Source organism: Sorex fumeus, unplaced genomic scaffold (genome assembly GCF_029834395.1).
Source record: "Sorex fumeus unplaced genomic scaffold, SorFum_2.1 ptg000063l, whole genome shotgun sequence".
Classification (NCBI taxonomy): Eukaryota; Metazoa; Chordata; class Mammalia; order Eulipotyphla; family Soricidae; genus Sorex; species Sorex fumeus.
In genome coordinates, this window is record NW_026606120.1 from 39,173,590 (window position 1) to 39,188,227 (window position 14,638).

The following is a 14,638-nucleotide window of genomic DNA, read 5'->3' on the forward strand; positions in this document are numbered from 1 at the left end:
CATTGCCCTAAAAAGAGGCCTCATACCCATTAGCAGTCACTCCCTGCTTCACTCCTAACCTTCACAAGAACCCCCTGTTCTACTTTCTGTCTCAGTAGTTTTGCCTGTTCTGATACTTTAATGTAAATGAAATCAGGGCCTGAGACATGGTACAGCAGGGAGGGCACTTACCTTGTACACGGCCAGCCCGGGTTCGATCCCTGGCATCCATCTGGTCCCTGGAGCACCTCCAGGAGTGATTCCTGAGTGCAGAGCCAGGAGTAAGGCCAAAATCTGGATGGGGGGTATATTTCATAGATAGATATAGATATATGCATGTGTATGTATGTACATATATATTAACTGTGTATGTACATATATATGTATATATATAAATTAAATCGTCCATACTTTTTTCACTGACTTCTTAGCATCATATTTTAAGATTGTAGCACGTATTTGTTTACTATTAGTAACTTTTTTTATTTTTTCATTTTTTAAAAACTTAATTGAGGGGCTGGAGCATTAACACAGTGGGTAGGGCGTTTGCATTGCACATGGCCAACACGGGTTCAATTCCCAGCATCGCATATGGACGCCTGTGCATCGCCAGGTGTGACCCAAAGAACAAATAAAAAACAAAACAAAACAAAAAACAACTCTTAATTGAAATAGAGTTGTTTATAAAAAGTTGTTCATAATGTAGTTGTTTCAGGCATTCAGCGTTCCAGCCCCACCCCCACCACCCGTGTGACCTTCCCTCCGCCTCTGCCCCAGGCTTCCCACTTTCCCCCCCAGCCCGCCCCCTTGGCAGGCACAAAATAATTCATTTTACATTGCTTGTTACAACAAAATGGTGAACAGAATTATGGCGAAAAAACAGTTCAGTAAAAGGAAATTTGTAGAAAGTGGAAAGTCATCATATCTCACGTGGGGCCTATCGGAGCCGCCGTCTGAAGATCACCTGAGCTGCTGGCTGCGTCGGTGAGCTCCGCGTTACCGTTGTCTGTCAGGCTGAGTGGTTTCTTTCCCTTCTCATCCGCTGCGCTGCTGCTGTCTGGGTGTGGGATTTGGAGGTGTCTCCAGTGGCCCCCGGTCCGCCAGCCCTCTCCTGGGGCTGAGGCGGGAGGCCGCGAGGCAGGGCGTGGACCTGGCAGGGGTGCGGCTGTGGGACTCTCACGCTCACTGTCACTCCTGCTCTTCCACCGTGACAGGGCCACATTCCGTCCACTCAGTGTCTGCCGATGGGTATTTTCATTTCTCTCACTTCCGGCTGATGCGGACGCCTCTGTGGGCCTGTTTGGTTTATGTGCTTTTGTTTATATGCAAGGTGATTCTCGTTAATTTTGAGACCCAGGCGGACGTTCCTGGAGTAGCCGCCGCACTATTTCATATCAGCAGTGAGTCTGGTCCAGTTCTTCCTCTACAGTGGTGATTGTCTGCCTCTTCAGTATGAAGCGATGCAGTGTGAAGGAGATCTTAGCGAGGTTGCTCTTGGTTTTGGTGGCTTGGTTTGGGTTTGGGGCCACACCCAGCAGTGCCCAGGCCTTCCTTCTGCACTGAGCCCCGGGGTTATGTGGCTTGTGGATGATGGAACTCGCAGAGTAAAGCACACTACCCGGTCTGCTATCGCCCTGGCTGCTTATCAGGGTTTTGATGTACATTCCTTGAATATTGAGCACTTTTTCGCTGAGCGTGTTTCGTATTGAGCATGTTTTCGTTGGAGAAATGTCTTTTAAAAAGCCTTTGCCTGTTTAAAAAAAAGGTCACATTTGATTATTGATTTTATTTATATATTTTGGCATTTTAAAATGAATTGTGCGTGTTATTTACAAAAATACTCCAAGTTTGGGGGGAGCACATCTGGCAGTGCTCAGGAGTTACTCTGTGCTCTGCACTCAAGGATCACTCCTGGCCAGGCTCAGGGGGCCATATGGGATGCGAGGGGTTGAACCCGGGTCAGCTGTGTGCAAAGCAAAAGCCCCACTTGCTGTCATATTGCTCCGGTCCCACAAAAAATATATATTAAGAATAATTTAGTATTTAAAAATTCTACAAAAATGTTTGGTACAAAATTATATCTAACGATTGTATATACATAATATTTTAATATATTTTATTATTATACATAATATATTTTGAACATATGTGAATATTTTTATTATGTGAATGTATTTATAGAATCAGTCTTTTGTTGTGTGCCTTATTATTTGAGTCCTGTATTATGTTTTCTTTGAAAGTGTTTGCTCCCATCTTTAGGGGCTTTTTTTCCTCTCACTTAGTTGATGGTATCCTTTCAAGCAAATAAGTTTTTAATTTGGAACAGCTCAGCTCATTTTTTCTTATACTTTTAGTGAAATAACTCATAAACTACAATGTTTTACATCTATGTTTTCTTCACTAGAAACATTAGATCTGTGTTTAACTTAACACAAGAGTTGTCTAGTGTAAGTTACAAAAAGAAGATGTTGTTTACAGATAATGGATTACTAAGTCAAAGAAGGCAGGGAATTTATGTAATGGTGGTGGCTTCTCTCGAAATAGCAGCTGCGGTTGCAGAAATTGAAGAGAGGGCAGAGAAATGTTAACTTACAGAAGTTGATAATTATGTAGAATAATAAAAAAAATCGCAGTGTTAGAGACTGGGGACACCGGGGGAATGCTGGGTACTGTGAGCAGTGCACCATGCTCAGTGCTGTGGGCAGGTGGAAAGAAGCAGCCTCTAAGGAAATGCAGTGAACTTCAGCCTTACCTGCTTAACCATTAGATGCTACAGAAGAGCTGATGTTCAGCAGCTCCCAACTTTGATTTGATGCAAATATGGTTGATTTAGACCTTTCACAACTGCCTGCTCTTTTCTGAAACCATACTCTTGAGTGAATCTGAAGGTTAAGCAGTAGTCTCATTTGTTCTGTCTACATGATGACTCTAAGATACATTGCATTTGTTTGGTGATTTTTTTTTTTAAAAAAACTTGAAGAGGATACCTAGGTATATGTGATTTGTTATAAATCTTTATTCATATTAATCTTAATAGTGTTGTTTTAAGGGGGAAGGATTTCAGTATTAAATACATAGGTAGTACAGATATCTTGGTTTGAATTGGAATGTTTCAGAAAATTTTTCACCTGTCAAAACTTAGTGTGGTTCCTATATTTACCTGCCCTAACATTTCTTTCAGGAATCGTTCCATCTTCTGTCGTCCTGACTTCATTCCAGGTGATGTCAAGAGTTTTCCTAATATGGGCAGTGACACATAGCGTCAAAGAGGTAAGCATTTACCTGGACTAAGAAGATCACCATCACTAAACAGTAGCTCATTTTTTCCTTCTGACGTCAGTGTGATGGGTAAAGAGGGAGTTTCAGGCCACACCAGTATAGCCCAGGTGGTGTTCACAGGCCCTTAAGGAACTGGGTTGCCAGACGGGAAGTTTAGCGCCCAACCCCCGCCCCACGCACTCACATGCAGACACACACACACACACACACACACACACACACACACACACACACACACACATTCCCAAATATGCAGCATTGGAAGAGAAAACGGATCAATTCAGTGATAAAGGTAAGGTAAAGGTAAAGGCCCTCCCGTTGATCGTCGATTTGCTCGAGCGGGCCCAGTAACGTCTCCATTGGAGACTTTGTTGTTACTGTGTCTGGCATATCGAATACTCTCGGTAGCTTGCCGGGCTCTCAGAGAGGGGCGGAGGAATCGAACTCGGGGCGGCCATGTTGGCCGCTTGTAAGGCGAACGCCCTACCGCTGTCTGGGCCCGCTCGAGCAAATTCAGTGATAAAGCCTAGAAATCTTTGTTTCCATGAGGATTGTTTGAACGGTGCCGGTATGGTCTGCAGCTCAGCTAGAGTTTTCTCATGCCGCGTTTGTGTCCAGCACAGATGTCTCCAGAGGCCTTCGTCTTAGTAGTGGGATTGGCTGGGGAGGGGTGTGGCCTTCATTCATGCCGGAGCAGTCAGGTCCCTAGGGAACTGGGCGAAACAAACCCCACGGGGTTCATGGACTTGCAAATGGGTTGAGCGCCTGCTTTTGAAGGCGTGTGCTGTGGGCTGGGACGCTCAGAGGGCCTGTGGACACTCACTGTGAGCACCGGCCTGGGGAGGGTCATCACCGCAGGCGAATCCACAGCTTAGCTCACATTTTCCGGCATTGAGGAACAAGGTCATTTTCTGGTGGGATTTTTGCTTTTCAAGTCACTTCTTTCTGGCGGATGTCACCTAGAGGTAGAGTCCCTGTGACCTGGGCAGACTGAACTACCAGCAGCATTCCTTGGAGCTTGTGAAGTGAGCATCTCAGTAGCATCGGGATTGTCTTTGTCTTCCTAACTCCCTGCCAAAACATTATTTTTGGGGGCATTTATTTGGATGAACGATTTCATTTATATTTTAACTAATGAGGGTTGTTTGTTTAACTTTAATTGGCCTGTAATTTACATACAGAAAAATGCACATAGCTAATGAATTTTTAATTAAGCTGACATTCTTACATTCAAAAAACAGTTTGAAGGTTCACAGCGTTTGACAAGCTTTCTCAGATTTTGAAGATTTCTTTACTTTTTACATTTTTTTTTCTTTTCAGTTTTTGGGACCTGCCTTACACAAGCTCAGGGATCATTTCTCATGAGACTCCGGGGACCATGTGGTTGCTGTCGTCGGGTTTTGGGGGTTTTTGTTTTGTTTCGTTTTGTTTTGTTTTGGTCTTTGGGCCACCCCTGGCGATGCTCAGGGACTCCTCCTGGCTCTGCACTCAGGAATCACTCCTGGCGATGCTCAGGGGACCATACAGGGATGCCGGGATCCAACCCAGGTCAGCTGCGTACAAGACAAACACCCTACCCGCTGTACGATCTTTCTAGCCCCATGTAACTTTGATGTGATCATTATTTAGAATGGTTACCTTCCTTTAAAAGAATCACTGTCACGGTCACTGTCCTCCCGTTGTTCATCGATTTGCTCGACTGGCCCAGTAACGTCTCCATTGTGACAATTGTTACTGTGTTTGGCAGAACGAACACATCACGGGCAGCTTGCCAGGCTCTCTGAGGGGGGCGGAGGAATTGAACTCGGGTCGGCCATGTTGGCCGCTTGCAAGGCAAACGCCCTACCGCTGTGCTATCGCTCCAGCCCTTTAAAAGAATAGTTAAAGAAAAACAAGAATTCCTAATACAGCACATCACCCCATTGTTTTCATTATTAATCAGCTATGAAATAAGAAAAAGCGATTTCATTGTACCATCTAGTCTCTTCTTCAGTTTCAGAGTTATTCTACAGAAATGTTTAAGCTATGTTCTTTCCTTTGCTTTTGTTTATACTCTTTTTTCATTTCAACCTGTTACTCAGTTTCAACTTCCCAAAGGTCTCAAGTGAGACTTTTTACTTTTTCCTGAGCAACTCATTTACATTCTTAAATAGGTAATTATGGGCTTTCAGTAATTATAAGTTCCATGAAGATAGAATATTGTCAGCTGTGGAATCCTTCATTGCTTTGCCAAAGTCACTGTTTCTTGTCCAGGTGCTAACGCTGCCCCTGATGGGTTGCTCCTGGCCTCTGCTGCTTCTCTCTGCCTTGATGTCGCCGCTGCCCGTTACTTATTCTGTCAGAGGCAGTAGATAGATGCATCCAAAGTGCTCACTCTTCGAGGCATGCAGTTCTGTTAGCAGATTGTCAGGATTTCTTGGGCAGGTCATTAAGACTGCTGGCTTAAAGAGCTAGTGTCTGTCTCTTCGGCTTCTTGGGACATGGTCCCGGCCACTGTGCCCAGTAGCCAGGCCGCCTGGCAGACTCACAGACGTGCCGTTTATTAGTGGTTCCACATGCGGTGTCAGCTTTGAGCTTTATATTAATCGGTAGACTTGTTGTATCTGCATATACACATCTTTTCTTTAAACGTTAAAAGAAAAATTAATGTTTCTGCAAACATTATCACACGTTTCTCCAAAAAAGTTGTGCTGTGATTTCACTGTCTCAAAAAAAAAATGTTTTTTTTGGTTTTTCTGGCCATGCCCGGTGATGCTTGCTGGGACCTTGAGGTGCTGGGCATCAAGCCATGGGCTACTGAAGGCAGAACCTGTGCCCCAGAGCTCGGAGCTGACTCCCATGCCCCCTAATTCTGTTGTCTTTGTGTCACCTCTTTTTATGTAATCCTGTCATTCAGTTGACCTGCTCCTATCTCACGTAGACTGAATCTTGCCAGCATCACAGTCACCCATCCCCGTCCTCTTCAGCAGGGCTGACTGCCTGCTCCTAACGTGGCCTGCCCGCTTCTCCACAGCTCACTTACCAAGCCCACAGCCCTGGCATTTCAGAGCCCGCTGAGACCGTCGCCTGGGCCTCAGGCTCCTCTTGGCCAAATGCTCTTTTCCTGCTGTGGCATTTCATATTCACTAGACTTTTGTTTGTTTGTCCTGTGTAGCATTACATGTGGATTCCATGGTATATTTCTGCCATTCTGTTTCCTGAAACATCTGCACAATTGCTCTCTTTTCCTTTTAATCCACTTGATCAGTGGGAATCACATAACTTAAGATAGGCTGTTGATCTCAGAGATAACTGGCTTGTAAAGTAGATCTGATTTTCTCAAAACAGTGTTCAGATTCCATACCATTCTATTTTCATTCTGTTTTCTTTCTATACATCTCACTCTCCTCTAAAGTGAACAAGTATTCTTAATTTTCATAGCATTACTTTGGATTTAGACTCTTGCTCCAATTTTCTGTGCTCAGTCCTTTGTTTCTTTTTTCACGAGTGTGAGGTGTGTCCTTTCTGTCATCTGAGACTGGACTCTACCTTTTGAATGTTTAGGGTTCCTAAGTTTGAGTATTTATGTGATGACGGGGATCAAACCCCAGCCATGTGCTCTGCCCCTGGCCTGTCTCTGTCTACATCTTCATCTACTTCGAAGAAGCCCTGTCAGGGCCACAGAGAAAGTCCCGGAGTTAAGGTTCTTGCCTTGCATGTGGCTGACACTGCTTGATTCCCAGTAGCACACGGTCCCCCAAACACTACTGGGTGTGGCCCCCAAGCTCACCCCAAAATAAGTTCTATAGAACATGTGTACTCACTTGACGTCTTAATCTGAGAGGATGTTACAGTGTACATTGCAGAACTAAGAGGTGACCGAATGATTCTTTCTTACGACCTACAGTGACAGTGACAAACTCATCAGCTAGTCTGATGCTTGATTGGCAGGACATTAAAGAAGAAATTTTGCTCTCTGTGCTCAGAAGCTTTCTTACCCTGGCCATCAATAACTTTCCCATTTCTTCCTTCCAGAGGGATGTGCATGAGCAGAGTGCAGCCCTGGCACGGCAAACCCGCAGCTTAGGGCGAGCGGTTGGGAATGGGGAATAGAGGAAATCCAAAGTCCTGGCAGACCCTCCCCCAACCGCCACCTGTGTCCTGAGCAGCTGCTGTGAGCGCCTGGCTCCTTCCCCTCTGTCTGGGTCTCTGTCTCTGTCTCCTTGAACTGAGACCAGATCAGCGTTTTTCCAGAGTGAACCACAGAGGGAGTGCCCTATCATCTGTCCCTCTCTCCACGCCCCTGCAGAAACAGGGTTTGGGCCCCTGTTCTTCATTATTCCAAAGTGGCCCGGTCAGGCCCGCGTTCCTGGACAAACACGGAGACCGCTGTCCCTTTTTCTGGCCCAATCCTCTGTGGAGAATCATCCTAAATCCTTAGTATCTCAGTCCTAAGAGTTGCTTCTCATCACAAAACCCTGAAGCCCCAGGGCACAGAGGAGAAGTAAGTTGTTAGGATCGTACTGTCATTTCAGCTGGTTGAAAATCTATGATTTAGGCAGGGTAATTTTCATAAAACCTAACAACAATTGACCCTTGAATTTTTAATGGGGCATACTTAATTTTACCTGCCCAGTGGAAAATTTGAATACAGCTTTTGATTTCCCAAAATTTTATTACTGCTATTGATTGGATGTTTCACTCTTAACACAAAAAAGTCATGTAACACATTTTTATTATGTTCTATAAAATAAGTTAGAAAAAGAAAATACCACTGAAAGTATCATGAAGAAAAAGTACTGTACTGTATTTATCCACCATAATTTTTGTTGTTTGTTTATAAGATGAATAAACATCTTATAAACGGCTGTCTGTTCCTACATCAGTATATCTTGGATAATTGAAATTCTTATAAACTGTCTTATAAATGGCTGTCTGTACCTACATCAGTATTATCTTAGATAATTGAAACTCTTAGCTAATAGAAAACTCTTGCACATATTATTAACATTAGATACCACAAATGAAAGGGCAGTGTGAAAATGAATCTGTATTAGAGGAATGTTGATTCATGCATGGATTATTGATGAAGGTTCCCACGTACATGACCCCTGGTGTTCAAACCCTGGATGTTTAAGAGGTAGCTGATGAGTCTGGTGAGCTGAATTTGCTCCTCTCTCCTTCCTTGGCCTTTGCCACCACTGGAGAAAGGAGTGTTTTCCTGCCTTTCTCTGGAATGTTCTGTGAGTTCTTCTGAGTTCCCCAATCAATCCTTTCCCACCTCTTTCTGGAATGCTGCTGGACTCCGTGACTCTTAATTTCCCACTCTTGCCAAGTGCTCATCAAGAGGCTTAGAAAAATCTTGTAATCAGCCTGTGGAAAAAATGTGAGTGACCTCCAGGGTGTTCTTTAAAGCCAAGACGCTGATGTTTGTTTGATGCACTTGAATACGCAGAGGAGTCTGTTAGAGTAAACGCTCACTCGACCCTGACACCGTCCCCTTAGGTAGGTGGCGGTCACCATTTAGTTTGGGCTCTGTGCGGCGAGTAGCTGTGCCGCCCCAAGAATGGCAGCTTGGACTGGGGGCCCGAGGTCCCGCCACCAGCTCCGCCTTGGGGACCGTCGTGGACACAGCCTTGTGCTCCTTCTGCCGGCCCTGCTGTCTTCTTCCCGGCTCAGACCCAGCGACAGCTTTGCTCTTGGTTCTGACCCAGCACTCACGTGTTGAGATGTGGGTCCCTGGCCAGGTCCTCCTCGCGTGGGCTGTGCACGTCGGGTGTGGGCTGGTGCAGAGCTGCCCTCTTGCCCATCTGTCTCTCCCTCCAGCCCCGGGGGGCTCAGTGGTAGTCCCCGCTCCTAGTTAGTCGGCCTTTCTCCCTGAAAGTCCCAAGGCCTGCCTTGCGCAGCTGACTGGGTCTCCATCCCCACTCCCCAGGTGGGCCCGAGGCCCCCAGGGGAGACCCCTGAGTGCAGAGCCAGGAGTGAGCCCAGAGCACAGCCGGGGTGTCCCAAGTCAAAACAAAAGGAAACAATTTCAAGACTTTTTTTTTCCTGTTTGGGGGTTTATGGAGTATTTTGACAAAATTACCCGGAAACCTTATTAATTAATGTGCATTCCCAGTCCCACCCACACGCGATACAGACTCTTCAGGACTAGTGCCAGGGAAGCGTCATTGGTACAGTGCGCCTCAGATAAGTTTATGAGAAATACTCTTAAGGTACTCTATCTTGCGCTGTAATTTCTATCTCTTTTTTACAACTTTACTTCATATTTCTACTTGGGCTGGAGCGATAGCACAGCAGTAGAGCATCTGCTAAGGGAGAGGTTCTAGACACTGCTCTGTGCTGGGACAAAGCAGTTTGCCTTTCCGAGCCTTGATTTTCACTAGTGCCACCCTGCTTGTGTAGTGACGGAAAGAGGTGTCGGGAGAGTAGATGAGAGCAAGCGGCAGGACTGGGAAATCGGGGTCTCTAGCATGCAACTTATTTTTTTTTTGAGAAGCTTCTGAAATCCCTCATGAAGCGGCTTCACTTCAGAATAGCGCCTTTGTAGAGGGAGCGGTTTTCCTGCTCACTCCCCTTTCCCTTGCTTTTATTCTCGAGGAAGCTGAAAGGCGGTGAAGCTCCCTCCGTCCCCGTCAGATCGGTTCACTTGGTTCTCTGATTCTTCGCCCTCTGTTGGCTGCCCCTCGCGCCTACGTCGCTGCGGCTGTGTGCGCTCCCCGTCCCTCTTAGCATCCTTGAACCCGGCGTTGCGAGGAGCAGGAAGGGCTGATTCCCGCCCATCGTTCAGATGAGAGCTGCAGTGCCGTGGTTCCTGCCCTGGTGCTCGGCCAGAACCGTTCCCTTGTGTCACTGTGCCCAGGACCCTCCTTCCCCAGCAGTGCGGCTCCACAGCCAGGGACACCGGGTGCGTTCAGTATCTTTCATCTTTCGGCCCCTGTGGACGCAGCGTGTCTGAAATTCTCCCTTTTCCAGCTGTTCCCACACAGATTGCGATTTTAAATATTGCTGTAGGTGGATTTACATCACCTTCACTTTTAAAATTAGCACTTCTCCCAAAGGTAGAAAAACCTTATTTTTTGATTGCTAGTCAGACACCGTCAAACTTGAGACAGTTCTGGGATGGATGCTGTGGGCTCCTTCCTTCTAATGTTAGTAACTAGCCCGGAAGATGGTATGACCTCGCTCCTGGAGAGGGTTCACTTTCGAACCCTGGCCTAGGAGATTGAGCAAAATCAGTTCTGCGTTTTTCTCCCAGCTTTTCCCTTTCTGTCCCTTTCCAACATTTTCTTGAACCTGTTCTAAAGATTCTGCTTCGAAATATTGAAAAATTAGATCCATTTAGGTACAGTGCATAGGCTTGATTCTGACATATTCCACGTTAAATCATTCTTTCCTTATCTTGATTCTCTTTCAGTCCTTGAAAAACTACTAGAATGCATCGGTTGTTCAAAATACATATTCAGATAGCACGTTTCTTCGATTTTTTAAGTCAATTATGTTAAGATAAGAAAAACATGTGCAGGACTGGAGCGATAGTCCAGCGGGGAGGGCGTTTGCCTTGCACATGGCCGACCCAGGTTCGATTCCCAGCATCCCATATTGGTCCCCCAGCACTGCCAGGAGTAACTCCTGAGTGCAGAGCCAGGAGTAACACCTGTGCATCGCTGGATGTGACCCAAAAAGCAAAAAAGGAAAGAAAAAAGAAAAACACACGCATACAAAATCACAAATAGCAGTTAAACGCTTTCTTACTCTGTGCTGGCTGGTGCCACTGAGCTTCCTTGGGACTGGACATAGCGCCCCTTGTCAGGGAACAGTTACCTCAGGGCCAGGCTCTGCAGAGTCGGGAAACGAGCCTCGGGTGTCTGTAATGCTCATGTTTTCTCCTCAGGGTTCTCCCTCGCATGCTGTCCCCACTCCTTCCTCCCCACGCCAGCCTTCCCCACAAACACACGTCCACTCGGAGTTTCCAGACATGCTCTTTTGCGCTCTCCCTCCAAGAGCCAGATCCCCCTCGCCCCTTCCCTCCGGCTCTACCTCCCCCTGCCATTGCTGTGTGTCACCTCCCGCCTGGGAGGGACGCTTCCTCCACACAGCGCCCCAGAACACTGCGGTCACCCTCGCTGGGTCTCAGTCAGGGCTGCAGGGCCTCAGGAAGTACCCCGCAGGCCCGAGGACCTTCCGAGCCCGTCTGTCTGCCCAACGTGGCATCTTCCTTTCCTCCTTGCCCAGAACACCCAGGGCTAAGCTTCTCCAGGGTGTTTGCGCTTCGGTTAGTTTTTTGAAATAGAGTGCTCCCCCACCCCTCCCCAGCCGCATGTAATCTGTGTTCTGGGTGCATCTGGGGGGCTCCTACCTTGCTGCCATTTTTGCTCATGGAACCATACGCGTGTCCGTTGGAACGCCTCCTTCTCAAGATGCTCCTCCATGCAGCTTGGGCAGTGTCTTCGCTGCTTTACGGGTGCTGCCTGTAGAGAGCAGGAAGCCTGTTTAGAGCCAAATCTAGTTACTTTTTTTTATTAATTAATTTATTTTTAATAGTCAGACATCATGAGGTACAGTTGCAGACTTACACATTTTTGTGCTTGGGTTTCAATCATACAACGATCAAACACCCGTCCCTCCACCAGTGCCCATTTCCCACCACCACGGATCCCAGTATCCCTCCCACCCCCCACCCATCCCACCCTGCCTCTGTGGCAGGGCATTTCCCTCTCTCTCCTTTTGAGTGCTGTGGTTTGCAAGAGAGGCACTGAGTGGCAATCATGTTTGGTCGATAGTCTACTTTCAGCATTCTTCTCCCTAGTTACTTTTTTACATCCTGAGGTGAACAAACATGAAGAATCTGTCACGGGAAAGAAATGAGAGTAGAGGAAGGAATAAAAAGTATTACCTTGGGTGTGAAATAGTGGTATCGGGAACCGAACATGGGAACGGCCACTTGCAAGGTGGAAGAGTAGTTTCCCAAATAAGCATGTGAAATTTCCTGGCTGAGGGCTAGCCGGAGTGGTGTTAGCTTTGGTTATATGTCATCAGCTTGAACTAAAGAATAACAGGGAACAAAGCTCTGTGCCACAGAAGATGCTGGCACACGCAGTTGCCAGTGGAGAATCAGTAATAAATGGAGTCTGGCAGTCAAACCAATTTTATTCATGATTTCAAAATGAGATGAATCATGATGCTTACTTAGATAATTTTGTACCCCAAAAGTAACTTTTGGGTTTACACACACACACACACACACACACACAGTGATGGGAACATTGGTTTCTGGCATTTTTGCTTTATTTCTACAATCCCTGCTCTACCCAAATCCAATTTCTCTGCACCTGAGTCGTACAGTAGTTGCTAATGTTGTTGCTAATAATAGCATATGAACACATGAGCACTTGAAATGAGGTTAGTGAAACAGAGGAACTGAGCTTTAATTTATTTTCAGTAGCTTCACGTGGGGCCAGCGAGCTATCTCAGTGGGCTAGCCCATGCTTTTCATGCTGGAGGCCCAGGCTTGATCCCTGGTCTCTGAGCACTGAACCAAGGAGTAGCCCCTGAATACCACCAGCTCTGGCCACACAGCTTATTAGCCAAATAAGCTAAGTAAAAAAACCAGCTAAGTAAATAAACATCCACAGGTAACTGGAAGATGCCACATATTAGACTGTGCCAGGATCACTATAACACTCTAGCACTAATTACCATTCTTTTGATTTCAGTCAGTTCGGTTTTTGTCTTGTGAATGGGCGTGACTATGAATCATCGAAAAAAATAGTCCAAAAGGATTGCACATAGTATACTTGAAGTGCTCTGTTCTTTCAGACCAGGACCTTTCTCTTTCTATTCCGAGAGACTTCCCCCCATGGCAGGTGTGGGGTACGGTGGGGATCCGTTCCTGTCCGGTGCAGGCTAGCAGTGGCTGTTGGGTGTGGGAGGCGGGAGTCCTCCCTGCTCAGCTGCCTTGGGTGCTCCCACCATCCCTGCCCCGGCTTTGCCCTTGTGCAAACCCTTTTCCCCGGCCTTTTCTCTCCTCTTTGAGCTCAAAGATGTCTTAGAAGTACAGTCAACGTTATTATCCTAATGAGCTCAAAGAGTCCCATTTCATGCTGTGAAAGTGAGATGATTGGCGTGCGGCGTGAGCATTGCTAAAATATGCCAGCAAAGTCGGGAACAGTTAAAAATTATTGCCTATAAACTGCTTTTAAACAGGTGTGCACCACAGTACAATGAGTGGCATTTTTAAAGCATTGATTAATATTCATTTGAAAACTTTTAATATGGAGGAGGAGGAACTCTCTCAAAGTATCTGCTCTTTTGCCAAAGCAGTCCTTTATATACTGCAGCTTTTCAGCATAACTGCATTTGCAGCATGAATATGGAGTGTCAGATCGTTTCATTAAAAATGCGCAGGTAGTCCCCTCAGCCTTGACAGCTGGCCGGCACGTGAGTGCAGCAGGTTGCTGTTCTCACCGGGAGCCTTGAAGACCACAGACGGGGTCGTCTGAGGAAACCCTCCCTTCCTCTGTTACTGTGAAATACACACGTGTATATATGTATGAAAGCGAGATGATTGGCGTGCGGCGTGAGCATTGCTAAAATATGCCAGCAAAGTCAGGAACAGTTAAGAATTGGTGCCTGTAAACTGCTTTTAAACAGGTGTGCACCATGATGCATACGTGTATTCCAGTTTCTTCCAGGAGTTCAATCACTTTTTCTTGCTTTCCCATATCCAGAAGCCCTGTGTAGTCAGAGCTCTCCCCATAAGCTCTGCTGTCTCATGGACAAAGTAAAGTGAAGCACATTACTGCTAAGTTGTCTGCATTTTCCAGAGAGAGAGGCTCCTTTTCAAGTCTGAAGTGAAACCGTGGTGCACTTTGGGAACTTGTAAGATGTGACTTGATATTCTTGTGTGAGCAGCATGGATGCATGCTGAGGTGTGCTTTGTTCATGTTTTAGAAGAGAGAAAACTAATTATTAAGGTTTGATGCATTAAGGACTTCTAACTTTTCTTCAGAGCGTTGCCGTGAATATTTCTTTTTAATAGGAAGCCTTCTTACATCTTACGCTTTTGATCATATTGTGCTCCAGAAAGAAATCACCGAAATAACCCAAGCTTGAAATTTGTGCATCTTTTTCCTTCTCCCTTGGTGTGGTCTTGTTGGGTCAAATACAAGGAATATTTTTTGTTGAAGTCTTTGATTTGATGAAAAGTATGTAAAAAGTAATCAAACTAATAAGATTGCAAATAACACTTGATGGTTCCTGAAGTGTAAGGGGTTTTCAAGTCCTCTGCGATAACACAGTGATACGAGTGGTGCTTTGCTCTCTGCAGCCGAGTTGATTCGCTGGCAGCAGGTGTCTGCCTCTCGGGCGGACTTTACCAGAAAGCTCCAGGGAAATA

The 14,638-nt window shown here is 46.1% G+C and overlaps 1 protein-coding gene across 1 annotated transcript in view; it reads left to right on the top strand.

Moving 5' to 3' along the window:
• The window catches only part of HACD2 (3-hydroxyacyl-CoA dehydratase 2), an 84,581-nt gene that overhangs the window by 47,071 nt on the left and 22,872 nt on the right, over positions 1–14,638 (top strand). Inside the window, exon 4 of the mRNA XM_056127896.1 lies at positions 3,161–3,249. Coding sequence (XP_055983871.1) covers positions 3,161–3,249 — 89 coding nt within the window. The remainder of the gene's footprint in view (positions 1–3,160; positions 3,250–14,638) is intronic.